The sequence below is a fragment of the Mastigoproctus giganteus genome, chromosome 12 (genome assembly GCF_048544385.1).
Source record: "Mastigoproctus giganteus isolate SK-2022 chromosome 12, ASM4854438v1, whole genome shotgun sequence".
NCBI classification, from domain to species: Eukaryota; Metazoa; Arthropoda; class Arachnida; order Uropygi; family Thelyphonidae; genus Mastigoproctus; species Mastigoproctus giganteus.
In genome coordinates, this window is record NC_143586.1 from 131,321,857 (window position 1) to 131,346,323 (window position 24,467).

Below are 24,467 nucleotides of genomic sequence, written 5' to 3' on the forward strand. Positions count from 1 at the left end.
TGGTATACAGGAATTTTTCTAGCAATAATAAAGATGTGATTATTCCCTTGTATAAGGCAGTGGTCAGGCCATAGCTTGAGTACTGTATACAGGTCTGGGGGCCTCATTTTGAGAAGGATGCAGAGCTGTTGGAACGAGAACAGAGAAGGGCAACAAGATTAGTGAATGGAACAAAGGGTTGCTCTTACGAAGAAAGGCTTAAGTTTTGCAAATTACAGTGGCTGGAGGCACCTGCTAGGTCATCTGATTGAGGTGTATAAGGCCTTGAATGGTTTGAGCATTCCCAATGCCGATGGGATTCTTTCTCTTGCTCAGGATAATTGCCTGAGAGGGCATAAATTCAAATTGAGGAAAGAAAGTTGTAGGATAGATGTGCAGAAGTTTGCCTTTAGTCAGCGAGTGGTTGATTGCTGGAACAAATTTCCACCTGCCGTTGTAGAAGTTGATAACTTAAATAGATTCACAAAGGCTAATGGTTATTGGCCTCCAACCCAATTTGTGTATTATTCAGAAAAAAAACTAACCACCAGCTGACCTTGATTCACACAGATACAGTAAATTAGCTTAAGACAGAAAGTTATTGAGAGCTGCAAGTGCAGTTACCATTTATTGGCACCAATTTAAAATTCCATGGTGACAGTTGTCATCCATGTGACTACTGAAGGGTTAAATACTTAACATTCCTTTGCCAATAGTAAAGGAACACAACCTACATCACCCCTCTCCCTGAGGTCACTCAAGACCCTCTTCTCTAGCATAACTATGCCAGATTAATTTTCTACTTTTGTATTAATTGTGCTGTTTTTTTAATTAATTTTAAAATTAAACTTTATATAAATTTGAGGAAAAAAAAAAAAAAAATATATATATATATATATATATATATACAGGGTGTTTCAGTTAAACGTTTCAGAACTTCTAAGAGGGGTAGGGTACATCCTGACAACTCGAAATCATATAGCAATGTGGGGTCGGAAATGCTTTCCTGAAGCGGTGTTGTACACAGAAGCACCATAAAGAAAAGAGACCGTAAGTGAGAAATCGTTTTAATAATACATGAAAAGAAGCAAAAGGTACATGGATTAAAGTAAGTGTTCGAAGTTTCTTCCACGGGCTACAATGCACGCCTCACATCTCCGACGCATGGACATCCGAACATTCTGGAATACTCCAGGCGAATTTCGAATTTCTTCGGCAGCTACTGCGATTCTTGCAACCAGCTCCTCAGCATTGTCAACAGGGGTGTCATAAACTAGCGATTTCATATGACCCCAGAAATAAAAATCAAGACATGATAGGTCGGGTGACCGAGCAGGCCAACGCACGGGACCACCACGTCCCATCCACTGTTGACCAAATGTGACATCCAGGTAGTTACGAACATCTCCGCTATAATGGGCAGGGGCTCCATCGTGTTGGAACCACATTGTCTGTTGCGTCGATGCAGAAATCTGTTCATCTCTCAAAAGTTGTGGCAATACTTGCTGCAGAAAGATCAAGTAGATAGGTCCGGTTAGACGACACGGTAACAGGTAAGGTCCGATAAGGTGATCTCCCATAATACCGGCCCATACATTGACCGAAAATCGAATCTGTGCTGCACGATGTCGTATTGCATGCGGGTTCTCGACCGCCCAGATATGGTCGTTATGCGTGTTGAAAATTCCTTCCCTTGTGAAGGATGCCTCATCGGAAAACAACACTTCAGCAGGAAAAAGGGGATTTGTAGCACATTTTCCAAGGTACCACTGTGCGAAAGCAATACGAGGTGCATAATCCTCCGGTTGCTGTGTCTGGACACGCTGCCTGGAGTATTCCAGAATGTTCAGATGTCCATGCGTCGGAGATGTGAGGCGTGCATTGTAGCCCGTGGAAGAAACTTCGAACACTTACTTTAATCCATGTACCTTTTGCTTCTTTTCATGTATTATTAAAACGATTTCTCACTTACGGTCTCTTTTCTTTATGGTGCTTCTGTGTACAACACCGCTTCAGGAAAGCATTTCCGACCCCACATTGCTATATGATTTCGAGTTGTCAGGATGTACCCTACCCCTCTTAGAAGTTCTGAAACGTTTAACTGAAACACCCTGTATATCATAAAGAAATACAGTCGGAACTCTTTATAAGCAACCCTCCTTTTAACTTCCCACACTTTATAAGATCTTATGTGGTGATTCCCAACCAATTTCTCGTTAACCTAATGCTATTTTATGAACAATCGATATAACGTGCTTCTGATGTAACAACTATTTGCTCATTCCCCTGGGGGGTCATTATATAGAGCTTCGACTGTAAATATACTTGCAAATTTTTATGGATTTTGTATTATGTGCTCCTTGTAAAATTGAATGTAAATATAACAATAAATGTAAAAGTCATAATAAATAACTTAATATTTCTTATGTAGAAAAGTGTAAAGCATGAAAACACAGTATTAGTCAGATATAGAAATGAAAAATTGTGCAAGCGCATATTTTTAGTATGACTTAAGAGTGACTGTTAGTAGTTTTTTCTTTATTGGCATTTTTCAATTTTTTTTAGTGGTGGGGAGGGAGCAGGAAGTAACAGGACTTTCTGAACATACTGTACAATATTGAAGAAATCAGTCTTCAATGCACCAATTCTTCATGACATTTTAATTGCACATCTTTCTGTTGATGTTGTAGAACTTCTTTGTATTATGCATCAGCATCACCTATAAAACTGCTCTTCAGAATTAACTTGTCTGACCGTCATTTGTTGTGATTTCCATTATGAAGTCTGTTGCTTTGTTTCAGAGTTGTTCATCCATAAGCCCATGTTTCTTCACCTTTGAAAACCCCAGAAAAATGCTGCATCTGTTTCAGAAGTTTTTCTTGAAGACGTTGAGACAAATGTTAACCTGATTTTGCTTTTTCTTGTCAGTCAGCAGATCTTTTTGATAGTTATCTGTTGCATAAGTTTTCTTAAAAATACAAATCACACAGAGGTGCATCCAAAAGTACGTATTCCCTTTACATATGTATTTTATATAGAAGACAAATTTATTGCAGAATTGTTTTTCAAGAAAAATTTTGTCTTTTAACTGTAGTGCATCACCAACGTTGATAATTTGCTACGAACTAATATGATGCCATGCACTATTAGTGTGAGGCTTTTGGCCCTAAAAACCTTTTTAGTCTATACCAGGGGTGCCCAACCTGCAGGCTGGATATGGCCCGCAAATTATTTTTATACAGCCCGCGCAGAAAGTGAACTAAAACAGCATTTTAAATTTTGTTAATTATCAAAAAAAAATCTCATTAAATGTTTTGTTCAGTAAATGCAATTGTGTATACTTAATAAAATTTTTGAATATTTTTCAATTTTAGGTGTAGCATTATATTTATTTATTCACCTTAATATTGAAAAGCAGTGATTTTTTTTAAGATTGTGAATTTTCTAAAGTGAACATTTAAAAGCAAAAGTAAGGTTTTTGTTTTTTTAATAGAGGAGTATTTCCAATTGCAGTGGGTTTCCTCAGCCTACAAGTTATTTTTTGGTGGTAATTTTTTCCAGCCAGTAAGTACGGTTTGAAATGTCTTGGTCAATTAGACCTTGAGCTGTCATACACTTCTTCACTCCATCTATTCGTGTCTTCTTCTTCTCCTTCTTCCTGGTGCTACCCATTCTGGGATTGCCTTTGGATATCTGGTTTCTTGGGTTTCTTGTATCTGTTTTACATGTTCATATCATTTTAATGCTTCTCTTTGATAGTAACAATTTTATCCTTTTTCACTTCCATTCTCTCTCTCTCTCTCTCTCACTCTCTCTCTCTCTCTCTCTCGTCTTCATTCCTTTTTTTTTTATCTCTCCTAGAAGTTCTTGCTAAGCATCTACAAAAATTCATTTCTGTGGAGAGCAATTTGTTTTCCCATCGTCTGTTCAAAGTCCAAGTCTGAGATCCATATAATAAAAGACTTTGTACTATCGTTTGAAATACAAGTTTCTTTGTTTTATTTAAAATATTTCTGTCCATAGAACAGAATTTAACAGGCCGATAGCCATTCTGCCTTTCGTAATTCCCTTATTGATCTCTGCTTGAGATGAAAAATATAAAAAATATAAAAATATTTTTTCTATTTTTTCTAAAAAATAGAAAAGATTGATCCTATAGATAGTAACGTAAGATATTATTTTTTTAAAAACCAAAAGTAAGTCATATTTTTATCATTTTAATAAAATCTAAAAAATAAATCACTGACATAGATTTGTTGCACATGAAAGTGTTGGGAATTTGCATTATTTATATATAGCCTGAAAATAAAAAATAGTAGCATGAAAACAGAAACTTCCTTTTACATGTAACAAGATGTGGAAAATGTAACAAACTAATTTTTCTTGAATCACTCAGTGCGGCCCGCAAAACAAATCTAACTTTGAATATGGCCTGTACGGGGAAAGGTTGAACACCACTGGTCTATGCTGTTGCACACCATCTGGTGTCTCTCATATTGTAGAGTTATACTTCATAACTCAGTTGTCACTCGGTTATTTACTACGAACTAACATGATGCTAGTTATTACATGATGCATATTTTACTAAGAACTAACATGATGCATTAGCATAGCATCATGTTAGTTCATGAAAGCTTTTGACACTGTTATGCATGGCAGATTATTGTACAAATTGGAGCAGAATGGTATTAAGGGTAAGTTGCTACAATGGACGAAAGGATGGTTCAGTGGGAGAAGACAGAGGGTGGTAAACAATGGGTGCTGTTATTAGTGGAGTCCCACAGGGTTCGGTGTTGGGTCCACTGTTGTTTTGTATATTTATCAATGATATTGATGAAGGTATGTCAGGCTTATTGTCGAAGTTTGCAGATGATACAAAGATTGGCAGGGTTGTTAATGACACTAATGACAGTACGCTACTGCAACAGGATCTAGAAAATTTGGGCAGATGGGCTAAGAAGTGGCAACTGAAGTTTAACCTTGACAAATGCAAAGTACTGTATATGGGTAGAAGTAACCCCCAGAGAAACATACCAACTATGTGATACTCTTAAGGTGGTAGAAAATGAAAAAAACCTGGGAATAATTGGGCAGTCAGATATGAAGTTTTCTGAGCAATGCAGACAGGCTGCCAGGGCAGGTCATGGGGTTTTGTCAATGATATATAGGAATTTTGCTAGCAGGGAAAAGGAAGTGATTGTCACTCTGTATAAGGCAATGGTCAGGCCATGCCTTGAGTACTGCGTACAGGTCTTGGAGGCCTCATTTTAGGAAGGATATAGATTTGCTTGAGCGTGTACAGAGAAGGGCAACAAGATTAGTGAGGGGAATGAAGGGATCCTCTTACCAAGAGAGGCTTAAGTTCTGCAAATTGCAGTGGCTGAAGACTAGGCACCTGCGCAGTGATCTGATTGAGGTGTATAAGGCCTTGAATGGGTTGAGTATGCTGAATTCTGATGGGATCCTTCCACTTGTTCAGATTACGAGCCTAAGGGGGCATAAATTCAAATTAAGAAAAGACAGATGTATAATAGATGTGCGGAAATTTGCCTTTAGCCAGCGGGTGGTTAATTGCTGGAACAAACTTCCATCTGTCGTGGAAGTTGATAGGTTAAATAAATTTAGGGAGGAACTGGACTGGCATTTGGAGGGAATGGTGTGTTTTTTTTTGTTTTTTTTTTTTGCTGATGCTGCATAAGCTCATACACTTGCTTTCTTGCATCATATGCCACTACTACTACTACTAACTTGTATTAATGAATTTTCCGTAATTTGAGACTTTTAGCTCTAAAAACCTTTTTGCACACCATCTGGCATCTCTTATATTGTGGATTTATACTTCATAACTGGGTTGCCACTTATTGTAACACCAGGCTACCTACCCACCCACAGATGAAAGGCCAAAAAGCCTTGACATGGCTGTTTGGGTGGTGGTATCTGCCGAGAATAAGTGACATTAGTCTTTTCCACTGGTGAAGCATTGCTTATTTGAAGTAGTGCATTATCATGGCAACTCATTGTGAAGGCATTCACAATATGAGATATAACAAAAAAAGATGCCATTTCACCTATCTCGGTGATTTGCTATGAACTAGCATGATGCTATACGCTAATTTGTTAGATTAGTAAATTTTCTGTAGTTTGAGGCTTTTAGCTCTAAAAAATCTTTTTAGGCGATGCCAAGTGTGTAATGCTTGAAATACACTTTATTTGTTGGTGAAACTGGTATTTTTTTTTCTTCTAAATCTGTGCAAATATTCTGTTTGTTAGCTTCAGCAGTAAGGTATGGAAATTTTTCAAATATATGTACAATTTGCAATTATTTGTAGGTGAAACAAGCAGTTTCACATAAAAATAATTGCATTATGTTACTGGCAAACTGAATTTGCACGTAGCTGGTTAGGTTTTTTTCACTGAGCAGATATCAGAAAGGATATCTGCTCATTGGCCACTTTGACATGACAGTACTACAAGAATTAGATGGATATTTCGATGCAATAGTTAGCTTTTGGATACTGTTATCCACAGTTCTACCTAAGTTTGCTAATATCTTTTTAAATTGTGCAGCATCACCTGACTAGGTGAATCAGCTAATATATTTAAAAATCTGAGACACTGCCAGGACAACTGTTTTAAAGGCTTCTCACCAGCAAGTGCGGGTTGTCTCTCATTATAGCAAACAAATGCCAAACTGTGAATAATGTATTTTGTTCAAGTGAACAGCCAAATTGTGTATGGAAGTTTAACCTCTGGAATTGGGCTGCACTTTCACTTCTCAGCAAGTATCTTCTTTCATCTTTTCAACCTTCAACCCATGCACTTAGTAATAAAGTATTATAGATTTTTTTTTTTTTTTTTTGGCTGAAGCTGCATTAGCTTGCTTTCTTGCATCGTATGTCAATGGTAATGCTAATACTGCAGGAATTTCAGGAGTGTTTCATTTCAGTAGTTGAAATGAAATCGGAATTTATATATATTACCTGCATCATTTCAGTAGAGACTATCTACCTGCTGGTGAAAAGCCATTGAGCTCCGAATTGGTATATGGTGGTGGTGTCCGAAATTTTTAAATGTATAGCATCGCCTATTCAGGTGATGCTTATATAATTTAAAAAGGTATTAGCAGTTTTAAGTGGAACTGTGGATAATAGTATTTGCCTCAAGTTGAAAATAACCCGAAGTCAAAGCTCTGAGGATTTAATGCTTGATCTTCACTATCCCCTCATGATCAAAATATAACACATAGTGCTGGCCGGATTAAGGCACGGACTAGCAGGGCGCTGAAAAATATTTCTGCCCGGGGCGTGAAAATACCTTGGTCTGGCACTAATAACACAGACAACTAGATTTTGATTTTATTTCAACTGCTGCATTGAAATACCCCAGCAACTGTTTTAGAATGTTTTTAATCTCTGCTTCATAACCAAAAGCCAACATTTCCCCATCATGTCTGTCCTTTCTGTACACATAATTGCTATGTTCAAATTCTGCATTCCCAATAACAGCATATTAGAACTTAATTAATACTTCAAACTCATCAGATTTATTTACTTACTATACTCCCACCATTAGTTTATAAGCAAGTAAATGTGTGCCTGTTTTTGTTTTTTTAATAACTCACACAGCCCATGCAATTGATAGTTTCACATGGACTCCAAGCAAGCCTTATAATGTGTCCTGCTTTTCAGGCTATTGCATCATAATAGAAGCAATAATCAATTCCACCTGCTTATGGCTGTCATTGAAGTATTAATCTCTAAAATCCAGATTTTAGAGAGGTACTTGAGCAGGTTTAGAGAAGTACATTTCAATAACTGTTAAACGCAAACAACCAAACTTATTTGGATTTGTTATTACTGTCTTGTCCTTTCATCTGCTCTTCTGGCAGCAGGATTTAAAGCTGCAGGGACAATGCATTCTCGTAGCAGAACAAACTTGCCTCCCTATGAGTTGCACTGCTTCCAACAGATAGCTTTAGCTATATTACACTATAAACAACACATCAAACAACATTTTTACAACTGTTTTGTCTGAATGTCGTCACTAAGACCACCTGCTATTTAATGAGAGACCAGTCAGTTCTGAAACAGGCTGCCATAGCACTCTGATCTTTTAAACAAATAGCCAATTAACCTTTTGTAGAGATCATCTGTTTGAAAATACAACAATAGGCCTCCATAGCTGAGGGGCCAAGTATGAGGATACAAAGTGCATGTGCTCTGAGTGACCATCATTCAAACCTGCATGACTATTTTATTATTATTCTTATTCTTATTAGCCATATAGTGCAAGGAAGCCTGAGGCTTATGCTACACTAGCTAAAATAAATTTCTGAGTTACCCTGTGTGTGTGTGTGTGTGTGTGTGTGTGTGTGTGTGTGTGTGTGTGTGTGTGTGTGTGTGTGTGTGTGTGTGTGTGTGTGTCGGAAGTAGAAGAAGGGAATCACAAAGAAAAAGAAGAATGATGACTCAGGACCCTGGATGTGCCAAGCCCATACTCACAAAATGTGAGACCCTATTACAGTATAATGTTCTTGTATTTTCTCTATCTTGTAAGCTCCTCTGACCTTATGAGTTTGTACCAGAATATAAACAGAAAATTTTTATTTATTTTGCTACTGGCCATGGTCCAGCCACAAAATAAATTAGCATGATGATTAGCATGCACAGCCATAAGTAAATAGGTTGTAGATTCAAGCCCATATGCTGCCATGAAAAATGCACAGCCTGTTATATGTGGCACCAAAAATCTGTCTGGCTGCCCTCTATAAATTATTCACAGTGTGCAGTCACAGTGAATATGTAAATTCTCCTGGCCTTGGTCATAATGAGAATAAAATGGAAATTTATTTATTTATTTACCAGGGAAACTTATTGCAAAGGCAAATTTGTTCTCTTGTGAGAATTAAGGCCATTGCACTATTTCTGCACTTTAAATCCTGATGGCCACAAAAACAGATAAAAGGATGTGATAGTCTTGTAAGCAGCTTATAAAGAAAGAAATGTCTTCTCTTTTTGTTTTTTTTGCGATGATTTTTAAAGACCAATGTGATTATTGATAACAAGTGCTAGATTACTTCCTTAATATTTCCAGATTGTAAAAAAAAAAATTTTTATTATTATTATTTTTTTTTTTTTTTGTAAAACATGCTGTATTTAACAGAATTTACTGTAATTATATGCTCATAGAATCACACAAAATAAAGTATTCAAGAATTATTCTTATCTCCATTCCTGGTTAGAACTTATTTGTTAAACTGACTGCTGCTCTGTAATAATTGTGGTGGCAACAGCTGACCTTGTGTTAACACGTAATTTTCTAAATATTTAAATAAATACAAAACTAAACAAATCTGTATAAATAAGATGCTTAAAACTATTCTTTCATTGCAAAATACAATGTATGCCAAACAGAAAGCCCCAAAATTATCAAAAAAAATCCTGAGTTTACAAGCTCACTAGTGTTTACCACATTGATTTAGTGATATATCCATTCAAGAATGCAATAGCAGAACTCATCAATTGAAGACTTCCAGCAGCGTATCCAGAAAGGACAGGAATGTTTTGACACTTGCATATCATCAGGTTGAAAGCTACTTTGAAGGACCATTATAAAAATGTTATACTGTATATACTTTTTTTTTTTTTTTTTTTCCGAAAAATAGTCAGACTTTTTTGATCTGACAATGTGTGCTTTACTTATTCATACATCATTTGTATACATTAAAGATGAAGATATGATACTGCTGTTCAAATAATTTTTTTTAATATCCAGTCAGAATACGAACATCTGCAAGTTACATTGGATCCTGATATCTGTACTATGGTTCAGAGTGATGCTAATATACTAGTCTCCAGTTCACTATGTATGCAGGTCAGTTTTTTCTTATATTACATTCTATAAATACAAGACTTCTGAATACCAAAATGCAATAATTATGATTACTTTTGTTCTTAATATATAATAGAATCAACATAGATCTTGATTTTAATTTCATGACAAGTAAAATTGCTTTTAAGTTAAAAACATGCACATGTAATGCTTTAATTGGTAACAGATGCTTTCTTTTTATTATATAGTTAAAATTTATTTTCATTTCCTACTTAAATTTTACTTTAATTACCTGCTTATTTGAGAGGATCAGTGAAACAATACGTACTGTTATTTTAAATCTAGGTTGTCAAGAATGAATGGTAGATTATATAGGTTCTAATTCATGACTAATGAATCAGCCAGTCATTATCCATGCATACTAGGTAGCCATAGTTTGCATAAACTAAAAAATGATTTTAAAGATGAAGATATGATAAATTGAGGGAAAAGTTGATCCCCTTAGTAGTGCTCTGATATTAATGACTGAATTTATATTTTGTTTATGATGCTTCATTTTTAGTAGTGTAAATAATAATCGCTTCAGTGACAAATCCAGCAAATATTTTTTTAGTGGGTAGGTGGGGTTGGCCTTGAAGATTGACTATTAAAAATGTAATACTATCAATGAAATAATTTTCCTTTTAGGTATGTTACATACATGCAGACTTTAACACATGGAAGGTACTATTTGTCTGAAAGCCCTACTAATGTCAGTTAGCGTTTCAGATGAACTGATGACTTTTTCACAGCATATTACTTTTTGTTGCTCTACAATAAAAACTGACATGCAGTAAAATTTTCCTGTGAGGTCTAATAAGTGGAACAAAGTACACATATAACAAAAATTTTATTCATATTTCAATAAACATTTTACATAACTAAAAATATATTTTTACTTTACATAGGTAACTATATATAATAAAACAAACAATTGTGAATATAAATAAGTGAAAATAAGTATTTTAAATATTTATTTATAAATAAAATATTTAATTTTATTTTTATAGTCATAACCAAATGTTTAATTACTTTATTTACATGTACATTAATTTTCCAATGCACATGAAGTAGTGTTCGAAATATCTTCACGTATCTGTTTCTTGCACATTTGAATTCGTCAGTGAGATGTAGTTCAGATGTCTAATTCGAATATCCAATTATTATATCTTTACCACTCCAAATCTTGTAGTGTAACAATACAAGAATTCAATATAAGATACAAGATGTTTGCATTTGGACTTGACTGTCAATTGTTTATTTTTGCATGTTATGCTGAATTTATAATCCTCTTCCATGCCTATATGTGCAGAGAGAAAAAGTCATTCATCTCCTCACATCGTAAATGTGTTTTATATGATTTTTAGTCTTCTTCTTCTTTCAGTGTCATCTATTAAGTTCAGAGGTCCGTGATCACGACTCTTTCCTATCTTCAGCCCATCTGACTAGTTCTTCGAATCCCAGTCCTGCCCGTCTCTTGATATTATCCATCCATGAGGTTTTTCGTCGACCAACTCCATCCTTCCCACCCGCAACAACTTATACTTCTTTCCTCTTGTGATGTGTCCCAAGTATTTTACCTTCCATCTTTCCAAATGTTCATCATTTGTCGATCATGTCCTATAATTTGTAACATTTGTTCATTAGTATTGGTAAGGGTATCTAATCCACGTTTTGGACAAGTTTTGCAGCTCCCGCGAATGCTAAGTTTTTAAATATATTTAGCTGGTTTATTGACTTAATTGTTAGATTAAATTGTTTTCTATAAGTAGCTTATAGACCTGGTCAAGCTCTTTGTTTTATTTTTCATTTAGATAGCGCGATTTTGAAAGTAATTAATACCTCGTGTATTCGATACTGAAATACATATATATAGTGTTATAACTGCATTGCGATATAAGTTTAGGGTTATATTTTGTATTGGAATTTTATTTGAAATTGAATAGAAATCACGACTCAGACCAGAGCAGCAAAGCAAAAGGCTCAAACTAATGGGAGTGCTGTGGCCCAGGGGAGAACTGAGACAGGCAGTTGACCTCTGAATCACAGCCTTTTGAAGTGCACTGCTTGTTTGATGTTTGTGGAGCTATCAGGAATGGGACGTGATGTTGTCAAGGGGAATGTGTGTGTGCGCGTGCGTGCGATGTAAGGAGTGTGAGGAAATCAGGCACCAACTCAGCATTGTTATGGGCCTATATGAGAGCTTGAAGAACAGGGTGGATGCCCTCAAAGGATTTAAATTGAGGGGCCCATCAAGCTCTCGGCTGCCCACACCAATACTAGAGCTTGCACTTGAACATTACACAACACAGCGGCAACCCCCAAGGCAGAATGCGCTGGTCCCAAAGGAACTAGTTGTTGTCGGTGACTCTATTGTCAGGGAACATATTGTGCAAAAAGGATAGGTGGAACAGGAACAGGGTATGTCTGCTAGGAGCAAAGGTTGATGATGTTGTAGAGCAGATATCATCTTTTAAGGGCATAAAGGGTGGTATTATTCTACATGTTGCCACTAATGATATTGAGAGTAGGAGACCACCGAAATTACTTAACAAGTACAGGTCATGTTGAAAAAGAGCCGTGAGTTAGGGTTGAATTTGAAATTGTCTGCAATTCTGTCCAGACACGATAGGAGGGAGTATATGATGAGAGCCTTGTCGATCAATTCGGCCCTGGAGAGATTGTGCAAGGCTTAAGGGGTAGAATTTTTCTCAGCCTGGTCTGTGCTTGTTAACAGAAGACACTGCTTCTACAGGGATGGGATACACTTAAATAGGAAGAGTGCAAGAATATTTGCTGATGCTATCGAGGCAGAGTTAGGTGGGTCGGAAAACTGCTAGCTTGGGGAGATACACAGACTAATGGATTAACAGTAGCTGCTGGCAGAAGTGAAAGTGATTCTTGCACTGCTTCTATTGAAATGCAATTGAGCAGCAGCCTGAAAATCAAGGCAATGGAGATTTCCAGGACTGCTGGGAGTCATAGTGGAACAAGTAAATACATGGGCTGTGTTAGGGTAACTAAGAGTAGAAACAGGTGCATGTATACTTGCATGTACACCAATGCTAGAAATATAGTTAATAAATTCGATGAGCTTGAAGTGCTAGTCAAGACATCAAAGGCAGATATTGTTGGGATATCAGAGACGTGGTGTCACAGACATAAGCAGTGCAGAATTGGAATTTGGGCAGTACAATGTGTACAGAAAGGATATACAGGACAGTAAAGGAGGAAGGGTTATGCTGTTAGGTAAGAAACACATAAAATCTATGGAAGTGCATCCAATTGATGTTGGTAGACAATGCAATGTTGAGTCTATTTGGTGTGACATAAGCACTGGGAAAGGAAAAATGAGAGTCGGTGTGTGTTATAGGCAGTGGTGAGCTGTGAATATTTTAACAATAGGCTCACAGTTTTTCGACTTTCTACTTAGTAAATTTGATCGGTCGCGGAAGTGACATCATCCGCAACTTCCCACACTCGCACTACTAGTAGTGTGATTAGTGTGTGATGTATTTTTCGTGACTGTTATGGTAACTCGAGTCAGGGGCAGATTTAGGGGGGTGACAGATGCGGCTTATTACCCCGTTAACCATGCGTATAAGTGAATGTGTAAAACATTCCTACATCTATCTAAAAAAACTTACTGATCGATGTACTGATCTTTTACAAGATCAGTGCATCAATTGGTGCTGCTTTACAGAGACATTTAGTTACATTGCAATCGCAAGTATCTCTTACTTTAGTTATCATAAATCCATTGTATCTTGTCTTCCAAAAATTATGAAAATCTGTGAATGATCAATAAAATAATTAAAATAAAAAAAAGCTCTTTTATTTTGTAATCAATATATACAAATCAAAATACCTAAAAGAAACGCGAAGAATGTTTCGCGTAAACTATCTACCGTGTGTGCCAAGCACACGCGCAACTTTTTTATTCTTCTTTTTTTTTAACAACTAGGGAAATATAATGGATACATTTTTTTCATGATAAAATTTTAATATTGCTAATAAAAAATAACATGAAATATTTCCCATATCACAGTAATATAAAAACTATCACAAAACATTCCACAATATAAAACAAATATTACATAAAAAACAAACTTTCTAGAAAAAGTACACAAAAAAATCACAGATTACATGAAAAAAAATTATTTCACAAATATTCAAGAAGAATTTATTCTAAAAATTGCCATGTAGAATTTACTTCTTTATTAATATTTGTTGTTGATCTTCTGCTTTGCTCAATAGCTGAGCAATGATTACAGAGGAATGGTTTGCCTAACGATCTGGATCAAATTGAAACAATGGTTTTTCCATTTAAATGTATGGTCCTCATAATCTGCAGCGTGTTTAATTTACACAATGTTATTCATTATGCTGAAAGCTCACTCAGCTTCAGCACTGCTAATCGCAATGGTTTCAAATATATATCCTGGCTTTCTTAATTGAAAAGGTAATTTCACTCGATTTTAAAGATAAAAATGTCTTTGACAAAATCTCTAAAATCATTAATTTTTATTTCATGTTTTATCAGAAAACTTAAATTTCTTATTCGGTTTTCACCATCTTGCCACCAAGATGAAAGTTCTTTCACACTCCACAATTTCGCGAAGCATGTGTTTAAAATTTCTTTCAATGGTATCATTATTTTCTTTATTTAATTTAAAATCACCCTGTTGCATTAATAACTTATCCTTTAAGGATAAAACAATGCATTTAATAACAAGGTAATTTTTTTTTACTTTCGATTTTAATTCCTTCAAATTCTTTCCACTTGAATATGCTCTCAATTTTGGCTTCATAATTTCCTTCAGAATTTTTCAAATTAGCAATAGCATTGATAGTTCAAATAATTAATTTATATGCTTTTACCATTGTCATTCTGTAAAACTTCTGAAAGGTAAGAGAGCTCCTGCAGGATGTCGATTTAATAATCCGGAATATTTAACTATTGATTCAAAATGTTTGCACAGAGCGGGATAATTCCTCCAACCCACAATGCCATCCGCAAGCTACAAGCTGCTCATCGTGGCCCAAACATATGACCAATCTTTATAGTTTCCACATCCAGTCCTTTAGCAATCATCCTTAATTCGCACTAATGTATTGGAGATTGTGATACATTTTTTTTATTTTATTTTTTTTTATTATTGCCTGTATGCCATTATATTTTAGAACATTTTCTGCACAGCGAAGGGCTGGACAAAGTTTCAAAATCTGCCAACATTTCGTCTTCGTAAAGTTTATATAATATCTTAGTTGCCTCAACCCCCCCCCCCCCCCCGGTCTACATTCCTACTCTCACTAGTTCTTTCAATACAGTGCAAAATGTCGAAATCACATGGATATTCAGCTATTGTGACCATGTAAACATAGACTGGAGAAATTTACTGGAAGGCATGGATCACTCACTTCTCCGAAAACATATGCCCATTTGTCGGAGTAAAGGGGAACCACAACACAGGTTGACCAGACGCTATAATCTGTGTCGAGAATCTTCATAATCCTCTGGCTATGGAAAGCATATTGAAAAGCACGACTTCTCAGTATGTGACTGCATAGGTTTTACGGACACCACTAACATTCTGAAATGGCAATCCCTTTCACCCTTAATTTGCACTTTCTAATTACCTAAATTGCCTAAAGGCCAGAGGTGAGAACAATGCATACAAAGTTCTCTCTCCTAATCCGTTTGTTACATGGAAATTTTCTTCGTTCACCGGAAACTATTTTTAAAAGTAATTAGTTTACCTAGGGGAATCAAAAAAAAATCGCTACAAAGAAGTTCATTAAATAGAGGTCTGATTGTAATTAAATCAAAAATGAAGCAATTGTAAAATACATAACAATCAATTGCACCATTAAAATGCTGGGAGTGGTGCCCTGCTCGTCCCACCGTAGTTTCGGCTCTGGACACTCAATAATTGCATTCAGGATTTTATTTGTAAAATAAATGATTGTCTCAACAATGGGCTCTCAAATTTTCAAAAAAAAATAATAATGGGCTCTCGCGAGCCCACTATAGCTCACCACTAGTTATAGGCCTAATGAATCTGATGAGTATAATGAACAATTGTTTGTAAAATAATAGGAGTTTACCTCAGTATAGTACGTAGAACACTTCGTTATGATACTCTCCAGAAATTAAAACGAAAAAAATCGAAAAACTTACATTAGAGTAAAAAATAATTAAAAACCAATTTAACACGATTAAAAATCAATTTAACGCAAGTAAAAATATTAAAAAGAATCTAACGAAAATATTCAAAACAATTTTTCTTCCTGAAGCTGACAATGCTTTTCGACCATATGTCGTGATCACAGGAATGAAAATTACCGAATAAGGTTGAACATGAAACTTAAATAGTGACTATTTGTCTTTGCGCATGCGCGTAAAGGTCCACACATCGGAGATCAAATATGGCCGACGAACATTAACAGAATTCTCGTGTAATTTAATTTCTACGGTTTCTGCAATTAATAGTCGCGTATAATTACATTGGACATTAAGTATTTTGGCCTCGTTAAATAAAAAAGTATGTTTTTCGTTAATGGCATGAAAGGCTAATTCTGATGCTGCTGAACAAGAAGCACGAACTGAGGCTTCATGTTGATTTACACGAATATTCAGAGAAAAACACATTGAACGTCAGAACGTTGAACGTTCAGAGAGAAACACGTAAGACGAGTCACAATCACCGCAAGAAATGTTGTATACCAGGTCATTAATTTGTGTTGCAAATGCGGAAAGAACCAAGTGATTGTTCAGTATAGTGTGTAATTTCCGTATTGGCCTGGCCACAATTTTAAATTCAGTATCTTTAAAGAATCTATTAAGCTGTTTGTGCCACTGTTCAACATATGGGACAGAAATAAAGTATTTTTTGATATTACTATTGTTGGTTGGTGTAGTATTTTGTATCCTATCCTTAGCCTGGATAGGATACAATTTCAATTTTATCCCCCTTGTTAATACTGTACAGTATGCCAAAACAAAGTAATACTGCGGGGAGTGATGTCAATAAAAAGAAACAGCAAGGAAGAAGAATAATATTGGAAACAAAATATGAGGTCATAAGCAAACATGATCTCATTATTCTTCGTCGTCATCGACTGATGATGAAGAATAAATATTCTTTAATATTTGAATGACAAATAATTTCTTTATTGTTATAATTTGCTTGATTTTAAAGCTATGTTTTCATTTCTTTGGATAAATAAATCATTGTTTAAGCATAAAATATTGTTTTGTTGACCTTTGTTTAACGTTACTATGGTCAAATTTAATTGTTGAGAATGTAACCCATTTTGTTAACATTATGTCTGTAGGAAATAAATTCATCACCCAAGTCAACTGGATACACTACCTTAGATTTAATGTTCTTATTATCTAAGAGCATAACCCTTCTACCATTCCTGTGCTGTCTTACCTTCCTGTATACCTTATACTCCCCACATTCAAATTCAGCATCAGTTATGTTTGACTGACACCATGTCTCCACTATTCCTACAATATCTGCATTCAGTACTTTAAATTCATCAAATTTATTTACAATACTCCTAGCATTAGTGTACATGCACATTTTCTTACTCTTAGTTGCCATAACACAGCCCATGTATTCATTTGTTCCGTGATGACCCACAGCAGGTCCTGAAATTTCAGAAATCTTGTTGTCCAGGTTGCTGCATGTACCAGTAGTTGCAGTGCAGGAATATATGTGAATATGTATGTGATACAAATCAGAAAAAAAGCTAATGATATCAGATTAGGCTGTGGGACAGTCTGGATGTGTACTGGGTGTGGGACAGTCTTATGCAACCCAACTGATGTTGCGGATGAATTGAACAGGTACTTTGCATATGTCTTTACTGAAGAAAGATCCTTTATGCTGAGAAGAGGCTGTGTGAGTGAGGCTGAGTATTATGAAATTAATGATTTTTAAATTGCAGATGACTGTTAATTAGAAAAACTTTCAAGCATAAAGACAAGTGAGGCTCCTGGAGTTCATATACTGGCACTCCTGAATTATGTAAGGATGCTGTTTTTCAGAAACCTTTCCATAAGTCAAAATTTTACATAACTTTGATCCACCCAAAATCTATATATAAAAGTAAACGAAGTCCGCAATATTAGAGTATTGTTTAAAAAAAACCAAGTATGTAATACATATAACTTATATGACACTAATATTAATTGGAGGAGGATGAGGTTGAAGAGACGGCTATCACATCGTCAATATCAGACTCCTCTTCCAGCTCTAAAATAGCTGAAGAAGTGGAAAGCCTGTATGGGTATGGTGCTGAAGATGGATATGGCACTGAAGTTGGAGTCAGAGAATCTGCAAGTTGAGGATCGTCTTTCTCACTGATTTATGCAGGGAACTCTGAATGAATGCCTTCTTTTTCCCACAGTAAACTTTAAAGGCGCTTAATTTTTTGCATGTTCTTTTATTTATTCTTTACCTTTCACTATTCCATTCATGGTGGATGTTGCCAGCCTTAAAACATGTCTTAATGGTGGTTATTCTTTTTCCACCTTAATACATTTTCAGAGTTTCTGATTTTTGTTCTAACTTAAATTGTTTGTTATTTGGTTTTTAGGAGCATTAGCAACTAAGGCCATATTGCTCTGGGGATATGCGGTGGTCATTCTCTGACCTTTCCGCCTCCTCCGTATTTGGTGGTCATGGGCTTGAACCCCGGTCTAATCAAGAAGCGTGTGTTACGCACTGCTGCTCCTACCCACCTGGCTACAGAGGCGCCAACTTAAATTGTATGCTGCTTTTTTTAAAACATTAACATTATCAGGTCCACTCACACACTTTCCTGCCATACTGTCTGAGAAAACATGCAATGATAAAAAAACAGAAGCACTCTGTCGTCGAGACAGAGTGGTAGTATAAATAACAGGGTATAAAAATGAGACAATAGAAGAAATTGTTTAACAAGAAGCTTTCATTCTAAATACATACAAGTCATTGCACGTTACATGATAAGTCATGGCAAGCTATGTACATGGGCAATGTCTGCATTCTTGGAAAGTTCCCACTGGAAACCGACCTGTAGGTATCTTTGAAGTCACCAATTACAACTGATTCCTGTGCGGACTGTTATTTATTTTATTATTATTATTATTTATTTTATTTATTTATTTATTTATTTTTTTTTTTTTTTTTTAATTTTTTATGTGAAGTCTGATTTCTGTAAATTGGGGAGCGCCCAATAGACCATACCCAGTAATTTTGAGGGAGTGTATTGAACCATTAAAATTAATTGTATGGACACCTTTGGGCTGGGCAGAGATTTCTTTGGATTGGAGAAGTGCCAACACCAATACATAAAGGCTGTTCTAAGAGTGAAAATGATAACTACAGACCTGTTGATCTCACTTCAGTGGTAGAGAAAATCTTAGAACCAATGATTGAGTGCAATCCAGAGACATTTAAAACAAAATGGGATTCTGAAGAACACACAACGTAGTTTTGTTAAGTGAAAATCGGGTAAGTTATATTGATGTTTTGCTACTTTGTTACTTAAGCTGGAGGCACCTCCGTAGCCAGGTGGGAAGGAGCAGTAGTGCGCAGTACACGCTTCTTGATTAGACCGGGGTTCGAGCCCGTCACCACCAAATACGGAGGATGCGGAAAGGTCAAGGAATGACCACCGGAGCAATATGGCCTTGGTTGCTAATGCTCCTAAAAACCAACCAAACAAACAATACTTAAGCTGGATGTAGGGAACAATTTTTAACATAGTTTATTTGGATTTTAGCAAAGCATTTGACTCAGTCACTCATGAGAGATCACTGTATAAGCTGGAACATGTTCAGATTACTGGTAGGATTCTAAGATGCAGTGCAAGTTGGCTGCAGGGGAAAAGGCAGGGTATTGTGACCAGTGGATATTCTTCAGATTGGTGTTATGTCAGAAGTGGGGTTCCCCAAGGATCGATTCTTGGTCCGCTGTTGTTTCTGATTTTCATAAACAACATCAATGATGGGATAGAAGGCTTGATGTCAAAATTTGTAGACAATGTTAAGATTGGTAGAGTAGTTAATGATCACTACCAAACAGTGCTTCTTCAGGATGACTTGAATAGGCTCCAAGAATGGTCTGGTCAGAAAAGTAGCAGCTATGTTTTAATGCAGAAAAATGCAAGGTTTTAATGCACTTGGGGAATAGCCACCCAAAAATAAATTATACACTTGGTTGGGTTGAATTAAAAACCGAAGAGGAAAAAAGGATTTGGAAGTTATAATATGGGCAAATATAAAATTTTTCTGAGCAGTGTAAACAGGCAACCTGGAAAGCTCGTGGTATCCTATCAGTGATTTATGGAACATTATCTTGTAGACACTGTATAAGTCAATTGTGAGACCGCATTTGGAATACTGTGTTCAAGAATGGAGACCTTGCCTGAAAAGAGACAACGAACTTCTTTAAATGGTCCAAAGATGGGCAAAAGTATGAGGAAAGACTCTGATTGTGTAGGCTACACAGCTTGGCAACCAGGCACCTCAGAGGTGAACTGAATGCAGTTTATAAGGTTCTGAGATGGGTTAGTAAAATGAGTGAAGCAGAAATGTTGTAGAAGCAAGATGTTGTAGAGAATTCCAGAACTCTGAGGCATAAATTCAAATTAGAAGGAAAGAGGTTTAGACTAGATTGTAGGAAGTTTTCAGTGAGTCTTTGATGGAACAGGTTACCCTCATGAGTAGTTGAGGGTGACAGTTTGAATAAATTCAAAGAGGTCAACTGGGATAGTCACCTATGCCCTTTTTTTTTAATCTGCTTCTTTTTTTTTTTTCTTTTTTTTTTTTTTTTTTTTTTTCCACCCAGTGCAGCAGAAACCTCTGGTTTCCTTGTGCTATATGGCTATTATTATTACTATTACTACTATGTCTGTATATGGGATTCACTTTATAATGTGTACATACAAAAAGGAAAAAAAGTGTGGGAATAGTGCAATTAATACATTTCTTATAGAGTTCTGCCAACTGACTGCATACATAATTTTGACCAGAAGCCCATGAGGATTTTTCACAAACACAGGGAGTCCAAAAGCCTCTTTTGCAGAACTGGGGCATTGTTGTGCGAGTGGAACAGCCACTTCCATATGATGGAGGTTATTTTCAATTTTTTTTTTCACCAACTGGTCGGGGGAAGCTCTGTGGCTTTTTTTTTTCTTTTTTATGGAAACCCCAAACACGAGAGGTATTAGAACCTATAGTACTTAGTACCGTGCTTGGGTTGGAGGTTGAGAAGACGAAAGAAGATATTTGTTGACATTGGACTTGAAGTTCTGTAGACTGTAATTTTCAGGAAATACGTATAAAAGAAGACGTTCCAGAAAACGGCAGTTGAATGAACAAACGAGGAAGATGAAAAGTTGGCTCTTTTTTCAACATCCATTTACTGTTGGCCACCAGCCAACAGTAAATGGATGTTGGCTGGTGGCAGCACGGGTTCGGACTGTTTTGAAAGAGAGAGAGGGAATTATAGAAGCCAATTCAGAAGAACAGTGCCCATGGAAGTATCTGTAGAAGAGGCATGCAGCAGAAACATTACGTCTAGGAGTTAGTGGGGTGGAGAGACTCTGTTAGAGATGAATCATTAATTAACCTAACTGCCCTCTTCTGAATCGAATCAAGAAGCCTGAGAGAGGTTTTGGGGGCATCACCCCAGATGTGGGAACAATATTCCATGGCAGGGCGGATTTGCAATTTATACAGAGTGAGCAGCTGTTTGGAAGAAAAGTAACGCCGAGAGCGAAGGAGAAAACCATGTTTTTTAGATGCAGAGGAAGAAATATTTGTAATGTGCTTCTGCCAAGAGAGATTAGAAATCAGGGTAATCCCCAAAAGAAATATATCATTTTGCCTAGAAATCAGAGTGTCACTAAAGATAAACATAGGAGCAGAAGAATCCTTTTTGTGAGATATAAGACAAGACTAGGTTTTAGAAGGATTCAAATTAACTAAGTTGTCTTTGCCCCACTGGAGAATACCTGAAGTTCGGCATTTAAGGAATTGGTGGCAGATTTTCGAGAAGTTGAAGCTGAACTATGGATAGGATTTCCAGTCAATGGAAGAACGTCGTTAAGATACAAGAAGAAAAGAGTGGGGGAAAGAACTGAACCTTGGGGGACACCGGCATTAGTGGAGAAGTTAGAAGACAGAGAGCCATCTACCATCACCCTCAGTGAGTGATCAGAGAGAAAACTGGATAACCAATTACTAAAAACAGTTGGCAGACCATAAGATTGAAGCTTGTTTAGAAGACCTTTATGCCAAACATGATCGAAAGCCTTTGAGATATCAAGAACAACTACTTGTGTTTCACTGAAACTTTCCATTGAATTTCCAAAGATTTGCAAATGTTACCCATTTATGGACATTTCCAAAGTCCATAAATGGGTAACATAAGCCAGAACATCACCAGTGGATCGACACTGACGGAATCCATACTGGTGATCTGGCGCCTCCGTAGCCAGGTGGGAAGGAGCAGCAGTGCATAGCACATGCTTCTTGATTAGACCGGGGTTCGAGCCCGTCACCACCAAATACGGAGGATGCGAAAAGGTCAGGGTATGACCGCCGCATTTCCCGGAGCAATATGGCCTTAGTTGCTAATGGTCCTAAAAATAAACAAAAAACAACAATGCTGGTGATCGCTGATCAGACGGAAGGTTTCTAGGTAGTTTAAGAGTTGGTGGTTAATTGATTTCTCCATTACTTTAGAAAGAGTAGAAGTAATTGCAATGGGATGATAATTGGATGGGAGGGATTTGTCAACCTTTTTTAGGAACTGGCTGAATATGGGCAAATTTCCAAGCAGAAGGAAAAACACCTTTGGAATAAGAAAGTGAAAAAAGGCAGCAAAGAATAGGAGTAAGTTCAGGACCACAGGTTTTGAGAACAAGTGGACAAATACCATTGGGACCTGGAACTTTCTTAGCATCAAGATTCGTCAAAATCCTTCTGACATCCTTTTGGCGAAAGCCCACAGGAGGCATTGAATGGAGCATGTTGGGAATGGTGTGAGGTGTTTTCCCAAGATCATTAATATATGAGTTGGAAGAAAAATGGGATGCTAGCAGGTCAGCTTTATCCTTGGCTGAAGTGACAACAGAACCATCTGGTTTGGACAGAGGTGGGAGCAGTGATGGGCAAAAGTTGCAACCAATAGCTTTGGCAAGAGACCAGAATGCTCGGCTACCATTAGGGCAAGAAGCAAGTTTTCCACTCTTAGCCTGTTCAAACTCTAGTTTGGACTGATTAATAACTGCTTTACAATTGTTGCGAGCTTTGGTGTAGGCAGAAAATGAAACTGAAGAATTAGAAACAAGCCAATTACGATATGCAACATTCTTCTCTGAACAGCCTTAGCACATTTATTGGAAAACCAAGGTTTAGATAAAGGACGAGATTTTAAAGTGGAGTGTGGGATAAAGGATTCCATTCCTGCAAGAATAATTTCACTGACACGATCTGAGCAAACGTTGACATCAGAAGTTTTGAAACAGTAATCCGACCCAGGAAAAGAAGAAAAGAAATCTCGCAGGTCATTCCATTTTGCATTCTTGTAATGCCAAACAACACGAGGTTGGGAATAGTCGTGAGATAAAGGCTCCATTGGAGAAGAGACAATCACCAAGTTGTGATCCAAAAGTGTCTAAAGGACCTCTCACTTCAACCGTGTACTTAGAAGGGTTGTTTGTGAGAAAAAGATCAAGCGTGTTGGCTGTATCAAGGTTTGTCCAGTATTCTTGTAGGTAAATGAACAATCTGTGCAAGGTCATTAGTAATTGCAAAAGCCTCAGCATCTCGACCAGCTGGAGTTGTGAACATTAAAATCACCAAGGAAAATTACCTCACTGTTAGGAAAGTTGGATTGGAGAAAGTCAAGTTACAAAGAGAAGAAGTCAAAAAGCTCCAAGTGATTAGTTGAGTTGGGAGAACGGTAGAGACAACAGATGAATTTTACACAATGAGGTAGAGAGATTTTAAGCCAGAGAAGATCAAAGAGAGTAGATTCCAAATTGCCAAGTCTCTGACAGGGAATATCAGAACGGACATATGCACAAGTACCACCTTTGAGGCGAAAGGAATCGTACAGTGAATAATTTGGGCATCTGAGATGAGCAGTAGTTGAATCAACCGATAACTGAGATTCTGTCAGAAAAACTACATCGGGTTTGGCAGACTGCAAGTGGAAATGGACATCGTTAAGATTAGAATTGAGACCACGTATATTTGTGAAATGAATTAGGAAGTGCTTGGGAGGTTTAGATCTTTTCGCAGATAAGCTTGCTCTATTAGTTTGACAATTCAAGGTGTATTCAATAGTAAGAAAAAGTGGGTTGGGACATGCTGTATGAAGTAATAAAATTTTTGGATATGGCGTACACGTGGTAAGAATATACCCAGATCCTTGACATAACGCAGCCTCGACAATGCTCCCTGCATACATGCTACTCGGACTCCCTCCAGTCACTGTCTGGCAGAGTAGAGGTAGCAAGATTATACACTAGCTGATCCGGAAGCCTCCTAGAGAGTTACCAATAGGTTCGGTCCAGTGTACTAACTAGTGGCCGGCCTGCGAACACCG

The 24,467-nt window shown here is 36.7% G+C and overlaps 1 protein-coding gene across 1 annotated transcript in view; it reads left to right on the forward strand.

The window, feature by feature from the left end:
* The window catches only part of LOC150077432 (KRAB domain-containing protein 2-like), an 83,295-nt gene that overhangs the window by 19,119 nt on the left and 39,709 nt on the right, over positions 1 to 24,467 (forward strand). Inside the window, exon 2 of the mRNA XM_090386278.1 lies at positions 9,754 to 9,852. Coding sequence (XP_090242404.1) covers positions 9,754 to 9,852 — 99 coding nt within the window. The remainder of the gene's footprint in view (positions 1 to 9,753; positions 9,853 to 24,467) is intronic.